The 20398-nt window shown below is 41.6% G+C and overlaps 1 protein-coding gene across 2 annotated transcripts in view; it reads right to left on the bottom strand.

The window, feature by feature from the left end:
* Nucleotides 1–8642: 8642 nt before the first annotated feature.
* Nucleotides 8643–20398, bottom strand: part of pax2a (paired box 2a) — a 30363-nt gene continuing 18607 nt past the window's right edge. Inside the window, exons 9-12 of one of the 2 annotated variants that reach the window (XM_029449537.1) lie at nt 20030–20150; nt 13081–13182; nt 11510–11596; nt 8643–11304 (exon numbers count right to left, since the gene is read on the bottom strand). In XM_029449537.1, the coding sequence (XP_029305397.1) occupies nt 11183–11304; nt 11510–11596; nt 13081–13182; nt 20030–20150 (432 nt within the window). In that variant the 3' untranslated portion in view covers nt 8643–11182. Of the gene's footprint in view, nt 11324–11509; nt 11597–13080; nt 13183–20029; nt 20151–20398 lie in introns of both variants that reach the window. The other variant, XM_029449538.1, reaches the window with a different exon arrangement.

Below are 20398 nucleotides of genomic sequence, written 5' to 3'. Positions count from 1 at the left end.
TGCAGTCAGCAATCAGTCAGCAAAGTCAAATTGACCTGGTTGTGAAGTAAGCACATATTCATATAAATTGGCTTTTTTCTGCAGTGAATGAAATAATCCCCTACCTGACCACGGTAGATCGCTCTACATACATTTAGACAAATTGTTTCCATCCATATATGAACAATGGCTTGTGTATCTCCTGAGTTTCTATAAAGAGCTTGTCAAAGGATTTTGAGACTGCCAGGATGGTTATTATCATAGGAACCCTGCAGCTGTGTTATTTTCATTTCTTACTCACCTGCTGTGTAACAACACCCCTGCAAGGATTATATCCAGAGGATTTGCAGCCGAGAGGTGTAAAAAAAACCCAAAGAAAGTGCCTGAATTCTTGACAAAGTGCCCACTAAAAGATGAGATTAATTTAGTACAAATGCAGACATGACGACAGATACATTCTGGTGAATGCTGACAAAATTGGAACGTTTCAAAATCAGATGAATAGCAAAATACATACATCCAGAACTTACAAACCTCTCCGTGCTGTGCCATTTTTCACGAGTCAAAGATGATCTTCAGTAGAATATCATCACCCCCTCTTCTGACTGTCACTTAGCCCTGTCTAGGTATAATGTCCTGCCCTACTTTGCCAGTTCTTGATTAAAATGTTGACTTTTTCTTGGTAATAACCTGATTAATGTAATTGAATGTAAAAGGGCGTAGCTCAGCAGCACTGCTGATCACTGGAGATGGATTAGGAGAGAAGGCTTTCAAATTGAATACAGTTCTCCCTCCTCAGCTTGTTAATTGTGCCGTTTACCACTACCTGAGTCAGTGACCACTGCTATTTAGTCTCTCTAATGATGATGCACAGTCCGACCCAACCACAGATAATTAAAAAAGCCTTCCCCGCACCAACCCCCCATCTCTCTGTCTTGAGTTTGGTGTTGCATTGACAAGCCGCACTAAGGCTAGATATTGAGCTGTCCGCTTTGCAGAGTCTTGGCTGCAGGACCGCGTAGCTTTCTAAATGCTGTTGTGTTGTGTGTTTTCTAGAGGGAAAGTTAGGTATAGATCTTCGGTGTTTGGCTGTGATTGACGGCAAAAAAAAAAGTCTGAGGTTTCATCATGTTTTTCCTGTCAAAACGGTTTCCCCCCTTTGTCTCATTCAAGCTCAAATAACGGCTATTGTGCTGTAATGAATTCTAACATCAAAAAGAGATTAATTGTCCTTTTGATAATCTTTAGAAATCATTGCTTTCCAGTTGGACGTCTTAAGACATTTTGAAATCCCCTTAATACAACGGCATGTTTGTAATCTGTACTTTGGTACATTTTGAAACTAGTTGCTGATTTTGTTCATTGAAAGTCACAGAAAGTGGTTAACAGGCCCACATTACACCGTGTCTCTGTGTAGCTTTGTTTTGCTGTGCAGTACAGAAGCTTGCATACTTTGTTAACCTGACAATAAGTTGCGTTGGAGGCATTACAAGCGGCACACTGGCATGGGTTTTCTAGTTGGCGGGGACAGATGACATTTTTATTTGTGGCACTGTGCAAAGACGTATTTAACCTCATTGTCACGACCATGCAGGGAAAGCAAGGTCTTATCATCTCTGCACGCTGTTGGCTTTTTTGTCTGTTTTTACTTCCTCTCTCGGAAAGAACACAATGGTGAAGAAAATAGACAATGCTAAATTCTAGATGGTCCTACAGTATGTCATCCCTAGCACTACCATTAGTGACTTCACTTTGTATGTTTAGGGCTAAAATTAAAGATTTCTTTCGTTATTGAGTAATTTACAGATTATTTTTGCATTGCATCCATTCATCGTTTCGTCTATGAATCTCATAAAATAGTAAAAAAGATTTTATAGTCAAGGGGAAGTCTTCTTCAGTCCGACCAAAAGTTCAAAATCTAAAAAGCTTCAATTTACAATGATATCAAATCCAGAGAAACAGCAACACCTCACATTTGAGAAGCTGCCAATATAAAAAATGTGGCATTTCTAGCTTGAAAAAATACTTAATTGGATTATTAAAATAGCTGCCGAATAATATTCAGTCAGTCACTAATTGTTTCAGCTCTACTTCATTTTATCCTCAGTTGGAGAAAACACAAATTATAGTTATAATTTCATATGAGCAGTAGATGCATAACAATGATACCAATTACATTGTTTTTGCACATAACAATGAGATTACTGCCACATTTATTTAGCTTTTGCATAGCGCTTGAGGTTAGGATAAAAAATGTAGGTTTTAGTGTTCGCCGTGTTTAACTTAAACGTAAAATAATGTCTTGATCTGCACAAAGATAAATATATTAAAAACTTTTTAAAAATGTCCCTATTACATCAGGTTATACAATATGGATGCCTTATATGTATTTTGTCAACAGTTTGAAAAGCTAATAATTGGATAGAATAAATCTATAGGAAATTATTCAATGTATTCCAGTTGAGAGTATGTATCCCTATACATGTTTGAAATGTGTGACTTTTTCCATATCAAATTTAAAAGTACCCTGTTGCAGCAGCTCTGGGAGCTCTTTAGCTCTTTAGGAGGTCTGAGAGGAAGGAAAGCAGCCTGTGAATCTACACTGCTTGCAGTCTGGAGCAAGTCCTGAAATAATTAGGGTAGAGAAATCTTTGGCTTGTGCAAACTTCTTTCCACTATTGCAGAACAAAATAATAAAGGGAATGTGTGTGAGACAAAGGCAAGAGACCCCCACAGTGCCTGGGTCTCTGCTTCCTGTCAGGAGTATTCCTGCGGGGTTTCACATGACAAAACGCAGAAAGTTGTTTTGTCCCCGTGCCTGTCACGATACACCCTCATAACCGCAGCTGTGTATTTGTGTGCATTATGTGTGTATGTGTATTTGGTTGTGCACTTGCACACGCGTGTGTGTGTGTGTGTGTGTGGCTGTGCTTTTCTTTTTTTGTGCTGGCATGTTGTCTCGCTGTCTTCCCTGTCAGATCCTAGCCTGGCACCTGCTCTCATGTTCCTAATTAGTCTCATTTAATTAATTATATTATACAGCACATCTCCTCTCTGTTCATATGCGGTGTATTTCTGTAGGTCTCACTCCCGTCCTTCTACTCTTATAATTCCTTAAGCTTTATATCTAAAAAAACATACTTACATGTCGTCTATTTCAGTAGTATGGGAGTTTGACGAGAGGCAGAGGAGCTCGTGTTAAAGCTAAAGTAGCAGAATCAAGCGCTCTTTCAATACGAAACACGATATCCTTTAAGTTAAAGAAAAAAACACTTTGCCTCTACCTTTAGTTGACCGTGTTATCATACTCTCAAAACCTGCACTTGGTAACTTTTTCCACCTTCCAAATTTGATGCTAAATGAGCGTTTTTGCCTGCGAGACACGCTGACAGCCAGCTGACTCACAGACAGAATCTCTTCAGTAAGCTGCAGGAAAACAAGTCAAGTTTCAAGCATGGTGAGTAAACAGAAATCAGGAAAGCACTTTACCTGTGACAGTTGGCCTAAGCACCTCTTTCTTCTCTGTTAGCTTTTCTGTTCCATTTGTCAGGTTCACTTGGCTTGTATGCCAGTGTTGTCTATTAGGTGTATTTTCACTGTGCTTAGCACTACAAAGAAGGACTGAATTGAGAGAAATGAGAGCGAGAATTGAGTTTATTAGCCCCCAGAGTCCCTCGAGTAATTACTCATCATTTGGCCACAACAAATGTAAGTAAGGAATATTTAGAGTTTTACTGTCAAGATACAATACAACATCTGACACTAGAGACATCAAGCATCTATACTAAAATCACTTTTATGTTGCATGAGGTGTGATGAGTCCTTTTAAAACAAGCGACACTAAGAAGAGGGCATCCAAGGTACACAAGCCCATCAATGAACGACTATGGAAACAGCGTTGAATTTCACTTCCTGATGTCAGAGAAGAGGGGCAGTCAGTCACAGGCAGCCTCCCAGCTGCCCCTCATACCGTGTTTTCCACTAGAGGATCCCGAGCTTAAAGAAAAGATGCCGTTAATAATTCAGAGCCTTGTTGAACACCACCCAACACCGCCACAAAAGACAAGATCAAACTTTTGGCAAAGCCAGCGCCGCAACGGGCTGATAGTGTTTCCCTACGTAGCGTGCTGTACGTTGACCATATGGACATCATAATCACCCGTGGGATGAATCAGCAGATTCTTGATCTGGAGCCCAAAATCACACGACACCTTAATTAGCTGGTGTTGATATCGCCCTTCACAGTGCTAATTTGTCACCGCCAACAAAAACAGCTTCTGGCAAGCACGGTTCTGTTGAATTTTGTCGACACTGCTACTAAGGAAACAGAGATGGAGCATTTCAGATGTCAAATATTTGCTTGTAAATCCCCCCTGACAGGTAAGCTGTACGTGGCAAAGCATTTCTTTTTATCAACAAAGATTTCACATTCAACCATGTTACATATCAACAGCCAATTATGAGGGAAATAAGCATGAATTTGTCTTGGTTGTAATCTGAATAATACTATGCAGCCATCATTAATTTATTTGGAACTATGTTTATTCCTAATGACATGCATTTCCCAATAAGGTGTAAATAATTGCTGCCCTCCTTGGGAGGCGTAGCCACCATGAAGCAGTGAGTTGAAAAGGTCAGACGTGTTTTGCACGCCAGCTCTAAAGTGGTTTATTAGCATCCCAACGACATATTCAGGAGATCGTCTGAGACATAATTACCTGGATAAGGTACAGATGAATACTGTATTTGGGGGAGAAGGCAAGGTTGGTTGGATATTGGCTTTGTCTCCATTAACCTGGAGCGCGGTGTTAAAGGATCTGTTTGTGGAGAGAAAATGACAGGGAGTCTGGCTGATGGGGCTGGACTGAGACAGTTAAAGGCCCCTCGCTGCATAGGATAATTAATAAATAAAATACCAGGGGAGCCCCTGCCATGCCTTCGTCTATGACAGGGGCTGTCTCCAGTGCGCTAAAGCATTAAATGACCAATTTCTGTCAGACTAACTTCCACCACGCTCTCTCCCTCTCCTTTTCTTTCTCCCTCTCTCTTTTGCTTGCCCTCTCGTCTCCACTACGCTCACCCCTCTCTCCCCTCTCTCCCTCGTTCCCTCCCTTGCTTCCTCGTTTTCTGAAGTGGGGCTACTTTGCTCTCTTTGCACTGAGTTTTTCAGCGACTGATGGCTCTAGTTCATTTCTGCTGAATTAATTGGTCCCTGAATGAATTCTGTTGACAGGGCAATTCATCATGTGTTTGGCCTGACAGTGACTGGGTGTTGGGTAGGGGAGGGGGTGGAGGCGTCTGGGAGTGTGCGTGTGTGTGTGTGTGTGTGTGTGTGTGTTGGGGGGGGGGGGGGGGGGGGGGGGGGTGAAGCGGTATGGGGAGCCAGTCAGAGGTGGTGGGGGTTGGTGATTGTGGCCTTCCCACTTTTATTTCTCCCCTCTTTGCCTCGTCTCCTCTTCTTCCGCCGTCCTACTGGAGCTGCAGAAGGCTGTATGCTCTTGTTGCACTGTTTTACCAAACACACACACTCACCACCCCTTAGGCTCGGCTTCTGTCAGACAGAAGACCCTCTCAGCTTGAAGGGGGCACACAGGTCAGTGCTACCCCATTTTACACATTTTGGCCTTTTGTTGTGCCCCTACACACTTCCTCCCCAACCTGGAATCCCTCCCCACTACTTGATGTGCACACACAAACACCATCGCTCAGCTCCTCAGCCCTTTTGGAGAGTGACATAATCAGGTAGCGAGGCATATTTAGTGCTTAATTACACAATGTGTCGCACAATGGCCATTCAAAACGATAATTTAGCTCCTGAAGGGAAATCGCTCTGCACTGCTGACTGATTTAACTGGGATGGGAATGGTATAATAGCATATAGTTGGCAGATGAGGCCTGGGTTGAGAAACGCAGCAATTGCGTTTCTCCAGACAGCTCTCCGACTGCTCATTATTCTAATTGCGAACTACGCTACAGTACAGGATGCACACAGAGCCCGAGCATCCTTTGAGCTTGAACATGGAGGAAACCTCTTTAGGCTGTGTTGAGTCAATCAATGCTCACTCATTACAAACATCACAAAGTCATGTTCTTGTCGCCTGGATGGTCTCACCCGCCGACAGTGAAAATAACCTCATAATCATCGTTCTGTCAGGATCAGGATCATCAGAGACCGGGCTTGAACTCTCTGACTCTCATGCCACACTGAAATAATCTTAGTATGAGATGATGATTTATTTCCACCAGGACATTTTCACAAACCTTTATTTAAATGTTCAAAGCCGTTCATCCTTGGACCAGGATGATAAACGCGCAGTTGCTTCTTCAGGGACATTTCAATATCTATTTAAGAAAAAATCACTTTCAAGATTAAAACAACACAAGAAATAACTTTTTTCAACACATAAAGTAGCTTCACATTATACCTCTGGATCGCTGTAGTGCTGCCTCTTCTCAACCTCAAATCCTCAAATCCATTTGGGATTATCAGAGTTAACGAAGGCAGCATTGTGAACAATACTGCACCCGTGCAGCCACTAATTAAAGCCGCTTCTAATGAGGGCTCGTTGATTGACACAGCAGGGTTGGCCTCTCCCCTCGCCAGCATCAACTATGACAGCCACATGATGAGGCTGATGACAGGCTCCCATGCAGGCAGATGACAGGACGTCACTTTTAGACCACCACCACTCTTCGTCTCTGAACAATACCGCACTCGTGTCTCACCTCGAGATTCATTGAGTCTTGCTCTCACATCGTGTGGATGTTAACACAAAGAGAAATCATTACTTATTGAATTCTAGGTGTTTTCACTGTACTTTGTCACAGTTTGTTCTGTTCAAAGGAAACACCCTGTCAATCACTGATAGAAAAAGTAATACAACAATCTAGAAATAATCCATTACACGTAAAATAAGTAAGTAAAATTACATAGCTATTGTCAGCAAAATGTACTTTAAGTATCAAAAGAAAAAGTACTTGGCTCCTGTGGTTGCTAAAGTAACATATATTATTGGATTGTTAATATTAATGCATCAATGCATAACATTTTACTGTTGTAGTTGGTCCAAGTGCAGCTAGTTCTACCTGCTTTATATTCTGTTTGGTAGTTTAGTCCAGTAGCTTCCCAATCTAAAGAGTTACAAGATAAATCCGCAGAAGAAGAAGGTGCAAGAAGAGAAATCAAAGTTCTGCTACCCAAATTTGTATTCCTTTTGGACATATTCTTTTGTGAAATATTGCATAATTTGACCAATACAATCAATTAGTTTTTATGGAAACCATTTTTGTTTGGTGGAACTGCTAACATTCCTTGTAGACATTTGAAACATGTGACCCTAAATACATGTATGTATAGTATAAGCCTATATGTTCTGAAATATTGTTATAAAAGAGAACTAGCAACTACAGCTATCAGATAGATATAATGAAGTATAAAGTAGTAGATTAAAGTTGCACAAAATATAATATGTGTGTAATTCAATGCAATATGTTGATGTCTGAATACAACTTTGCAAGGGATTGCTTCAGACTGTGTCCATCTACCAGCTCTTTACAATGGGCTTATTTCACTGTATATATTATCAGTGACAGACATGAATCATGCCAAAGAGGCCTAGCTGTAGGGCATCAGCAAGCCAAGTTGACAATGAGGGTGAAGTGTTTGAGTAAATCTTGCACAAGGCCCATTGGCCCCCGTGGCAGGGCCTCTCCGTGCGGGGTTTGAGAAGCCCCAAGGATGACAGGTGCTTCTCGTAATGCCTAACTGATGAGAGCCAATCAGTGCGCCCCATTCTGCTGGTGTGTGTCTCTTCTCCTGTTGTTGTCATCTGGCCCGCTAAAGTAAAGAGGAGCTTGACTGACAGATGCATCCGGGTTCACAGTTTATTGGTTTCTGCGAGAGAGCCAGATATGCCAATTTAGACAGGGTTGTGACAAAAAAGTTCCCATCTAAATGGAATAATTTTACCACTGGGAATTCTCAGCTGGGAGAGGAAAGAGTGTTAGTGTGTATGTGTGTGTGTGTGTACGTGTGTGTGTGTTTTATCTTTTAACAAGGCCTGAATGACAAACACATAGGACAGTTAGGGGGCTGACAGAAACAGCAGCTTTTGATGCTTCACAGGGGATCCATGAAATAAACAATAGGCAGAGGAAGCAGGGAAATTGAATTATAACAAGTGTGTGTTTCAGAGTAGAGAGAGTGAAGAGAGGAGGTGAGGCAGCAGCAGTGTGGTATGGCAGGATGAAACCAATGCATCATTAAATATACTGGAGTCAGAAGCCGAGGCAACGCTCTCCTGCCTTCCAAACTGTCCTGCTTTTTTTGTTTCACCCTCTTTCCTCTCCTTTTATTTATTTCTAACTTTCTCTCTCTCCCTCTGTCCTGCACACAAACACGTATGTGTTAACATAAGTGTTCCTTTTACTTTACTTTTAACATTAATCATAATGTATGATTTCTACAGACATACACACAAGCCACGTGCTCTGCATCTATCATGTATTTCATATTGAGAGCTGTAACCCGTATGAGTGCCTTCTGTAGTCCTCATAAAACCAAACATCAATATACCAGCTCCCCCGGAACCTTGAACTCTGAATCATTTTCTTATGGGGTTAATAATGAGGGGACACAGAGTCAACGACTGACATATAAAAGAATTTATTTCTCATGTGCACAAAAAGAATTGGAATAGAACTGAAACAGAACAATGATTGAGGCCACAAGGCTTTCCGTATAGATTTTCATCAGAAATCCTTTTTATGTCCATGACACATCTCCTGTATCATCTTTACAACAGCAGAAGACCCTTTCCTTCAGAGGTACTCCGCTTCCTAAAGCAAAGACTTTGCCTGAATGACGGTGGCTTTCACTCTGCCCCAGTGTTTCTTTTTCAGATATGTCGAGCTACATGTAGACAGAAATAGGCAAATCCCAAGTGCAATTTGTAGAGGATAGCTTCTCCTGAAGAGCAGGACTGCAGTCTGTGTCTCTGTTATCTGGTGCCCTCAGCAACGACAGTTAACCCTGGTGCCAGAAGATGTATTTGCTTGTGTGGAACTAAAGTAAACTTTGTCTTGGATGCCTTACGATAAAGCGTTGTATTGGTAGAGAGAGTGGGGGAGAGGGAGGAGAGATGGGTGACTGGTAATAAGTGTGGATGTGTTTTTATACATGGAGGCACAGATGACTGTAATTTGGATTAACATAATGATTACAACATCTACTAACAGCAAACAGGACGATATCTTTGATTGTTGCCAAGGACTTCAGTTTGATCGCATCTTCATTTAAGGGAATTTGTGGAGCAAAAGCGAAATGAGAGAAAAACCATTTCACACTGGAGGTCTTTTGTATTTGTTAATTTATATGCTGTTCTCCATGGGGATTACTTAATCTGAGCCCAACAACAAAAGATGATACAGAAAGCCATTTAACTCATTGCATAGTGACATAAAACATCATCATGACATTATCATGAAAATAAAATAAAATGACAAAGACAACCTATGTGATGTTAGCATCTGAAACCTGCTACTACAGTATGTGTAGCCACAGGTCAAACAGTAGTTGTGCCTTTCCTCAGAGCACAACATTACATTAAGACACAAATGTAATGCATGTATTTTTTTCAGTCTGAATATCTACAAAGGGAGCCAGTACATTAGTATGATACTGCAATGGTGTGTGTGATATTATTTACAGAGAAGAATTGTCTTCACATTATTCACAAATCATTCTACAAAGCAGCATTTTGTTGGAACTGACGGAGTATTGAGTCACTGAATTTCACCTTTTTCATTACGGTCATATGCATCATGTTGTTCGCTTGTTGAAAAGTCACGGCATACATGTTCAGTGTTGACTACTTATTTCAAAGATAATACTGCTTTATTTATGCATACATATACTGTAAATAAAATATTAAATATCAAACTAAGTCTTTGGCAAATGTAGTTAAAAGTACATTCACAAAATATTTTCCAAAAAGCAAACTGAATCAGTATTTCCTTTCAGTCCCTTTCAGAGAGTAGAATGTAAATCAAGGAGGGTGGTGAATATGTGTTTGTAAAGGCAATTAATTTAGTTGAACAGGCATGAATTTACGTTGAAAAAACAGGCTTGTAAGGCAATTGTTGAAGCTAATTTACAGTTGGTTCGTTCAACTGCAAACAGCTTTCTAAACTGTAGGCATCTAGTGGTATGACTAAGTAGCTGAATGGATTATAACCCAGGAGAATTGAATTTGTTCATGTAGCCATAGGGCTATGGCTTACAAACCCCTCAGAAACTTGAAGATGTTCACACAAAAACATGTCTTTCTGTCTGTCTGCTTTGTGTTTTTGCACCTACACTATCCAACATAAATAGCATCAACTTATGTTTTAAAATGGTAGGTTAATTAAACTTAATTTTAAGTGAATGTACCAAATAAATTAAATAAGCGGAGGTTATAGTGCAAAAAAAGAGCAAAGGACGATCATGCATGGACATGGACATGACTGGATAATGAGGGAAGTGTGACAACTACTCTGAAGGAATCTTTGATAGCCTTTCTTTTTACATTAAAAAATAGTGACAGAAAAAAATAATTTAAAGTATTTAAAATTCTGGCGAGACCATTTTGTGGTCGCCATGTTTTTAATACTTTGCAAAATGATTTACATTTTTACATCTGATTGTTTTCCACAGGGAGTGTGATGTTGCCATTGGTCTATATAGGGTCAGTAAACGTTGTAGGACATGCTGTGTTTATCGCTGCATCATCAAGCTATGGGACCATTGCCATCTCCCCTGGACTTCTCTCTTTAGAGCAGAAAAATACTGCAGTTCATCACATAAAAGGAATGTGAGGATCCATGAATAAAATAACAACAACAACAACAGCAACAAAGAAACAAAAATAAAAACCCACAACATTTTTTTCCACATGGTATTCTTCACACTGTTTTTCTTCAATTTATATTTTATAATATATATATTTATATAATCTCTTAAAGTCATTCTGGAAATGTTCGGGCCAGTGAGAGAGTGAGGGCATGATGGGTGAGTTCTGAACGCCCCGCGGGCCCTTTTGACCCAAAGTGTGTGACGCTGAAGCTGGGCTAGATGCATCGGCGTCGACCTTCCTCCACATCGTGTAACATCACGGGGTTTCCTTTAGGATTCCACATCGCTTCCCTTTGACCTCAGTGTTTCTCAGACGGGGACAATATGGAGGCCGTAGCCCTGGCCCTGCAGTTTGAGCTGGTGTCCATAGTAACTAGTGGCGGTCGTAGGCCGTGGCAGCAGTGGGTGGTGCGGAGCCACGGGATGCGGCACTATAATAATAAGGGGAACCTGAAAGTTAACAGAAGAACGAGCCGTTGGAAACCACGAGGTCAAACATCATGTAAGACGTGTGTGTAAAACTCCAAGAAGAGAGAGCTCATGGAGCCTGGAGACATTTATATATTTATGATTTTAACGTTTATTAATGTTACAGTATGTTTGAAACTTTTTGATACATAAGAAAAAGGTGCTTACTTAGTAATGCAGGATTGCTGAACCGCCATGCTTCGTTGTAAGTGGTGTATTGTGGATGAGAGTAAGGGTTTCCAGAAAAGTCCCCTCCTAGAGAACAAATCAATAAAAACAAACATTAGCAAAGAGCTAACAAACTGAAATGACTGACAGCTTTCGTAAAATATTAAGTTGTAAAAAATGCCTTTACACTGCGGTTACAATACAATCATGTCACACAACAATATCTCCACTGCATTTCTATCCTAGCTGCTTGTATAGCTTGTCTCCACGCTCCCTTCAGGTGAAGTGGTTGTTTTATTAATCCTCTGTTAGTTTTTAGGATTTCCTCTATTCTCTCCTTAAGTGAGGACTTCAGTGCTTTTTTTACTACTTTTAACCGATGATGCTTCGCTTCAAAACTCCCTAATGGGTTCTCTGAGCCTCTCATTCGCTCTTTGTCCTCCCTGTACGGGTCTTGGGGGGAAAGGACGGGAGGCTGAGGGGACGTCAGAGAGCGATGCTGTGGGTCCACAGGTTTCCTTCTTTTATGAGACCATAAAGGCTGGGCTTTATATGAAGCTGCTGAAGAATGGCCTTTGCTTTAACAGTGTTTAGGGCCAGTCAATAAATCTTAGTCATTCACCACCAGATAAAAAAAAAAACCTACAACCTCTGGATTAAAAACACAGCTGTGCTTGTGTGCTTCTAGGAGTATATATATAAACACTCTTCAGTGAAATATAATCCAATAAAGCATACGTACTTTTCTTAATTTCAGATTTCAGCTTTTACCTCCATGTACATCTTTGAATGATACCCTTATGCACAGTGAGCTCACTTGTAAACACTGCACGCCTGCTTTGATTATTGGTCAGTGTGAAAGGTACATGTCTCCGAGCAATAAAGGGAATTGTGTTTTCAGTTGTTTGGAGGAGAGATCTACACACGCTGGCAGCTATAGCATCCCCACTGCTGGTCGTGTAACTCGAGCTCATCCCTGAGAGAGATAGTGATTTAAATATTTACAGGCCCTCCACGCCTCTGTGTTTTGACCCTTAACTGTTTGCTGTGAACCTGAACTGCAGGTTAAGTAGAGGGGAAAGAGATACGCTCCGCAGCCCTGGGTGTCCGGGGAGGCGAGGAGAGGAGCAAAAGCAGTGTTTATCGACGGGGCTGGTGAGAGTGCGCTGTGTGGACACGGCGAAGGTAATGAGTGCTGGGAGCTGGAGTGTAACTGAGAGGAACTGTCCTATCACACGGCCACTGATTGTGGTGATCGCCTATCGAGTTCATCTAATGTCCTCGTCCGCAGACGCTAACCACACGCTAACCGCAGTCTAACAAAGCTATAACAAGCTCGCTTCAATCCTTTGGGTCTAGAGCAATGCTTTATGGTTTCTTCAGTATCTCAGATAGTGAATATATTTGTGTATGTGTTACATGTATACTGTTAAAGACATCACAGAAAAGCATTACCACTTGTTTAGCTTAAAGTCACCTCAGCAAGATCATATGAAGGGGACTACCTACTGAAAATAAAACCTGTAAGATTAAAATTAATGGCATCATAAAAAGGGAGTAGTGCCACCTACCAGGAACCATTCCAGCGAGTGTGGAGGTGGGGTAGCTGCCTTGTCCTGTGGGGGGGACGTGAGGCGGATAGCCAGGTAGGGTGGTGCTGGCCATGTCTCGACCTGCAGGCACAAAGGAGGAACATTCTTACATGGAACACAGAAAAAGTGTTCTCCCTAAATCCTGCAATAATGATATTTCATAAACAAAAAACTCTACAATCACCAAAGTGAAGTGATGGATATAGTCACTGAAAAATAACAATCCACTGTCTGTCACAGAGCATCACACCATTTAATTTCTTAGAGCATGGAAGATCATTTTGCAATAATCTAAAGAAAGATTGTTGCTTTTTTGTCACTTCTTAACCAGTCTGGGGTTGCAAGGGGCTGGAACAGGCAATGGGTAAAATGTGCACCCCGGACAGGTCACCAGTCCATATCACATGGCAATTATTTCGTATATGTGTGCTTATTTCTATGAAATTATCTAATCAGACACTGCAACTGCTGCAACATTAATATACCAACGTCCTAAGCAGCTTTGGAAACTGACAGGAGCATCGAGCCAATGAGAACTCTCTCTGCTCCACATTCAGTCCTGTAATTAACAGTGACAGTGTCGGGCAAGGCTGGATAAAGGGGCACACAAGACAGGGACATATGGGTCCAAAGCAGCATCAGCCTTAAGTCTCAGCCTCTGCAAACCCTCTTCCCCCCCCTTTCTCCCCTTATGGCCTCCTCTGGCCCCTCAGACCTTGGGCCTGTCACGAGGCTGAAGGGACCTGGAGGCCCATTGTTAACCCGAGAGGGGGATAGAGAGCAGTCGCTGTTAATGAGGAGCAAACAGTCAGTTTTGCTCCTGTATACAAAGTAGTGAAGCCACAAAGCATGATGGGATTGATGGCTTTGCAAAGTGAGAGGCGGATGCTTCAATTTGGTATATATTTGAGGATTACTAAATGATCAAAAGTTAACACAGAGGTATATCAACTGAAAAGAGTGAGCTTGATTTGATTTTGTATCTGCTTTCAGGGCCTTATGGGTTAAGTTGTACCTGCTATAAAAGGCTGGCTGGCATACTGACTGTAGCAGGGGACGTGGGCATGGGCAGGGTAGCTGGGAGTAGAGGCATCTACAGAGAGGCTGGACTGGTGGGACAAGATGTCGGCTAGAGCAGAGACCCCAACAGAGGAGGGGGTGAAGGGGGCAAATGATGCCTCATGGGGCTCTCGCTTTACACACATGGAAGGTGGATATGATGGGTGAGACTCTGCCAGGTGGAAAAAAAGAACAAAAAACTAGATATAATGTAGACATGCAACTCCACACACGCTGTACAGACATTCACTTCAATCACTCAGATGTATGGAGGGATGGATGTAAAGCTTTCCTAATGTCCAAATTACCCAAAGGGAAACTTTTGTACAGAGGCAAAAAGCAAACAAATGTGTCACAGCAGAAGTTTTTCCGATTTGTCATGCATATAGCCGAACACTACCACAGGGCAATAAATCAAATTCTCAGCAGATTTGTAGTATGCATTAAATAGAGCCTTATCTTTTACCAACTCAAGACCAGACATTTCATATGAATTCTGAATAGATAAGCAGTCTTAAGCAGTCCATTGGTTCATTTACATAGCATATAAGAATAATCTCATATGCACCCAGCAGTAATTCATTCAACTGAGTGGAAACATACACCAGTGAAATGTTGCAACAACATCGCGCCTGATCAATCAAGCTCAAATGCGTAAAACATTTCCCAAAGGTTTTGGGGAAAACAAACAACATAATCTCACGGCTGCTTTCTCACAACAAAATCACTCTCACAAATAACCAAACAATCGGCTTGAAGACAGTTCAAAACTCTACACTTAGATCTAATTTGGATGATGAGTCTTGGCATCTTTCATTTCACCGGCTCTGCCTCTTGAACCTATGCAATCAATGTGAGCTCTGTCTCCGGCCTCTCCACGTCTGCCGCAGAGCCTGTTCTGTTCGCTGGGGCCTGTAGGGAGAGATGGCTCTTTCCCGACACCATGATAGCCTCATTAGCTGCTTCCCCCATCATTGTTATTTTACAACAGGACTGTGTGTTGCGATTCCTCATTAAGATAAGGGCTGTTCTATGGAAGGGGGATACAACCCTGTCAGCCCTATGAATCTAATGCCAGGGAACGTAACCGACTGCTTTCCCATAGAAATCTAAAGGAAGTTCTCCAAATCTCTTTGTCTTTGTGACAGTTGTAAATGTGGATTTAGACAGAGGTAGTGCAATTACACAGAATACTTTCATCTTATTGAGACAAATAGCATTGTTAAGGAGGGAAGTTTTTAACTTACGATCAGATCATTAAAAAGATGGTTGCCACGAAACTCTGGCATGAACAGAAATATTCTAATGAGTGGGCTTTGTATTTAATTGGATGGACCTAAAGTTTGTCACATGCACTTTAGAAGTATATCATTAATTTATAGGAAACAAGGGCCGCATATACGAATGATTGCAAATGGCTGGCGCTCCGTTCTGTTCTTCAGTTAGTTATATCTAACATGTACTTAAAGTCTTTAAAGTTAAAACAGCCTTCAAAAATCCAGTTACCCTGAGGTTGATTTGGGTGAATAACAACCCTAATCCACCCCCAGAAAACAAGCATTCATTAGTACAAGACAATACAGAAAATGATGTAGTCTAAAAGCACTTCAATGTAAACCTTGGGTCAGAAAAACCTATGGTAGAAAAGACGTGCTCAACAAGTGTTGGTCTTAAAAAGGTGGATTGTTTGCTTGTTGAGTGAACCTTGCTCACGCAGGTAAGTATATTATTGTTCTAAGGAGCACGCTTTTGGGACATTGATCTGAACTTCAGTACTGAGGGTGCCGAACATGAAGCCCAGATCATATCTGTTTACACTGTATCTGAGACCTCCTGCATACTGTAGGCTTCTGTCTTCTCTGCGCCTGAGCAAACGTTGTCAAACAGACAGTGGTTACGACGCAACAACAACCGATACAAACGCTGCGTTCAAGACCACTGAACTCTGAAACTAATCAGACATGGTGTTGCTTATTGTCCTGGAGACGAGGTAGAGCCCGGGTAAAGGGAGCCTGTCAAATCACAGACCCTGATGATGGAGATGGAAGATAAACTCAAGGTCCTGGGGGACTCTTCTCCCCAGCAAACGCATCTCTGAGAGAGTGGAGACGCTATAGAGTTCTCCAACATCTGTCTCTGCTCCACCACTGATACACTGATACCACGTCTACAGACCCCATCAACCATAGAAATGGACTGTTAAGAACCTACAATGGTCCTCGGACTGATGTGTCCAGATATAGCTACAACAGCCTTCTCTCAAGTGAGCATTACATTTTCAAACGTACACGAGGAACTTTGGTGCGCAAACCATTTACTGGCAGAACTCTTGTTTTCAAAGGCTGACATTCAAACTACAGAGAACTTTTTCCATTGTATGTTGAAGTATAGCCTTCACTCTCCTGCATTGTGGAGGTGGTCATTTATAACCACTCACACCAATGCCAAAATGAGTAAAGTGAGTGAGCAAAGAATATTTTCTGGGCCAAATTTAATTTCCCATTTACAGGTTTAAAGTAATTCATTATCAAATGTTTGCTCAAAGGTTAGTGTGCTATTGTGGGGGGGGGGGGGTGATATAAACATTCATTTCCGAGCTTGGGGCTGCAGGCGTTAACTGAGCCGAGACACGCCGTTTGTCACCAGGCCACACACCAGGCAACGCAGGTGAGGTGGCTGCTTGTTGTTTGCCACCCAGCAGAGAATGGCTGGTACTGCCAAGTCATAAAAAGGAGCTGAGAGTGTGGTGTGCATTTCAGCTGAAATTAATCTGAAATAGATTGTGTTGTTTTCCCATCTCATCTGTATAGGGAGCGAGAGAAATGGATAGGTAAGAAGGCAGATATACAGAGAAATGAAAAAGCATTGGATCTTCCCATCTGTGAGAGTTGGTAGGTCAGAGGGGTGCCCATTTACACCGAGCCTCCCCACAGGCTCTGGTGAGAGTGATTATGGAGCCCAGCCTTCACAGAGACTACTGTACTCTCATTGGGCGTAACCCTATTAAACCAATGATAAGTAGCACCAATATTATCCCATCATTCGTTTTACATGTAAAGCTTGTGTCGGGATTAGAATAACTAAAGTCAATATGGACCGGATCTGCAGGATGAATAGAAAACTGCAAACACATAAATGCTGGAACAGAGTCAGAGGCCAGGGGTTAATTATGACATGATGTTCTATCCATGGACGCACTGGACAGTTCACAGTGTTCTTCCAATGGACACACACAAGTACAAGTTTATTCACAGCTTGTACACACCAGATACAAAGTTCCCTATTTTTAGCATGTTGGATATACACAATACTTTCCAAAGGTGCAAAATACTTCATTTGTTATCTTTCTCTTAAGAGAGGATAAGAGAATAATTTCCTTTCAAAGAATTAATGACGACTTTATGAATTGTATTAACGTTACAATAATTTTAATTTACATGTTGAGCATGTAAAGATAGTTGTTGAGCAGGAGAGGAAATCATTTGTTTATGATTGCTGTTTCTTAGTGAATCCCAGTGGTGCATTTCAGTGCCCTAATTTGGCTGCCGCCCTCCTTCCTAGGTAACCATCTCTTTCACACATCAGGGTAAACAGAGGACACAAAAGATGGCCGACATTGCTTTCGCTCGCGCCCTTGGAACGCAAAACTGAGCACTTCATTAATCATTCATCTTTAATAGATTATGCAAATTCCAGGACATAAAAATCAACAAGATCAATAACTGTATGAATTTTAATTGGAAGCAGAAAACATTTAAAGAATGAATATAATCGCATAGCTCCATCCAGTATGAGAGCATAATTTATTGATAATTGGATCCCAGCCTAAGTGAGGAAGGTAATTTAGCATTTTTCAGCCTTGGCATACATTCCTATTTACAGGGTTTGCTAATGGCTAGAAAAAATAATATTATGCAGTAACAACCTACACCCAATCAAGTGCTTCATGCATTACTTTGCATAGTCGTTAAAATTTAGTAATAAACGCTTACTGGATATTACTTCTGACTTTAATTTGGTGCTCAAAATACTATAAGAATATGTTAAAGTTTGTTGTCTTATTCCACTCAAAGAAAAGTTTTCCTTGTTCGCCTCCTCATTATGCAATCTGTGGCCCTCACATGTATCACTTTAGGAGGCCCCGGCCCCCAGGTGGCTTGAAGGCCACCTGCTATGAGTGTGCTCCCCAGAGCGAGACCGCTTTCATAGGAGGAGCCCAGCATAAAAGACAAAAACACACCTTTCTTCTCCTGAGGCCCAACTTTCTGGGGCAAATCTACCTCCCACATATTCACGTATAAAAAAGGGGTCTTTCTTTTCCCACAGCTCTGTGTCTGGGCCCGGGGCTGGACTGTAGGGATCATTTGAGAAGGGCCACTGCAGTTTTCAATCATGCTGTCCTCCTCTTTACTTACTCTCTCTTTCTTACACACATAGACACACACAGTGGACTCATTGACTCTGATGTCCACTGCATAATTATGGCTTTTTTAATAACAGACTGACATATTGCTTTGCAGTCAGTGTGGCCATCAGTAAACCTAACCCTCTCCTGGGAAAGAGTCTCAGCAGCCACATTGAAACAACATTTCAATTAACCAGTCGGCCATCAACCTCGACAGCAGAGCAAAAGGAGCCATAGTGCAATACAGGGTGGGTCATTGTGGGGTACAGATAGTTAATACTACAAGATATTCAATACACTGCACCTGTCATTACCGGTTGGCTCTCAGTGGAAGTTACTATTGAAAACAGCTGGCAGTTCATAAATTGAAAAAAAATCCTGTAATTTTAGAGTTTATTTCACTCTATTATCTGTATATGTGTCTCTCTCTTTCTCTCTCTCCAAAGCATGAGGCAGCCAGCCAGCCACTTTGCTACTCCACTCCCTGTCAATCAACAGACTATCATAGCCTTTGATGACAACGTCGTGTCGCGGCGAGAACAGCAGCTGTCTCTTATGAGAAGTGCTCCCAGTCAATCTGTTAGCGGGCCAATCCGGGCTAACACAATAGCCAGTTAGGAGCAGCGTGCGAAAGGCCTGTAGGATTTAATGGGCTCAGATGATATATCGCCTCGCTCTGTCCCTCAGAAATAAATACACAGAGTGCCTCAAAAAGTGGCTCGAAAAAGCTTTTTCATTTGGTGATAAGAATTTAATATCGCTGGAAAATGTGCCGCGCCATAAGGAAGCGGCTGTTAAATTCTTGATTACTCTATGATGATGCAATATCAAGATGATTTTTTACAATGTTCAGTCAAAGTTGACCAACTTTGAGAAAAACATTATAAAAAGTCAGTGGAGTTTTACATTTTAATACTTTAATCCATGAGGAAAACGGCTTAGAAGTGAAGGCACAACTGACGGATTATCAGTATTATCAGTTAGTATTATTAAGTGACATAAAGTGTAAACTGGATGTAAAATGGCAGTATATAGTACAGTGCATTCTCATTAAGTTCAGGTGCAGTATAGTGTCAATTGACAGCTGCAATAGTGTGCACATGTGGCCGCTGGTGATTATGGGATTAAATTGATTTGTTTTATATTTGGGGGATGAGGAATGAGTAAAATTTGGAAAACAGTTAATCAGATTCACTTGGCTGGTGAGAGGAATTTGGAAAAATGGTATAGAATATGTCAAAATTGACTATAATCATGAGCATGACATGCTTTACTTTAACTAACAAAACTTTTGGGTAACAGGAGGAGGCCATGGAACAACATGGAAAGACGTAGCAGCAGAGGCTAAATGCACTATGTTTGTGCTCGAGGTTCTATGTTTGACCACCTTGCTGCAGATGTTTTCGACCTGCTGCAGATGTGTGCATTATTTTAGGGATCAATGTAGCGTGAGTCAGATTGTACCTGTCACAACAGAGTAGCTCTGGGAGACACTGGAGGCGAGGTCGGAGCTCGCGCTGGAGGAAAGGCTCGGCTTCACGTCATCCAGGCCAGCGTTCAGGGAAGGGTGTGCGTACTCATTCGCCTGTACGACAAACACACAACAAATGCAAAAATATGTCAGTGGATGAAAGCACATGTGAGCATAGGTGGCAATCAGAAATTCACACTTATATAAAATCATTTTATATTACACCAGATTGTGTCATGATCTGGTTAATATCGCTCATGCACTGCATGCAAACCCACTTTGTGTGCGAGATTTAGAGCAGCTTTCCCAGTTACAGTATATATGAACTATTTCTGAAGGAAACCCCTAGTGTATCTGAGGAA

The sequence above is a fragment of the Cottoperca gobio genome, chromosome 15 (assembly GCF_900634415.1).
Source record: "Cottoperca gobio chromosome 15, fCotGob3.1, whole genome shotgun sequence".
NCBI classification, from domain to species: domain Eukaryota; kingdom Metazoa; phylum Chordata; class Actinopteri; order Perciformes; family Bovichtidae; genus Cottoperca; species Cottoperca gobio.
The sequence above is the reverse complement of the archived record's forward strand: the minus strand, read 5'-3'. Positions and strand labels throughout refer to the sequence as shown.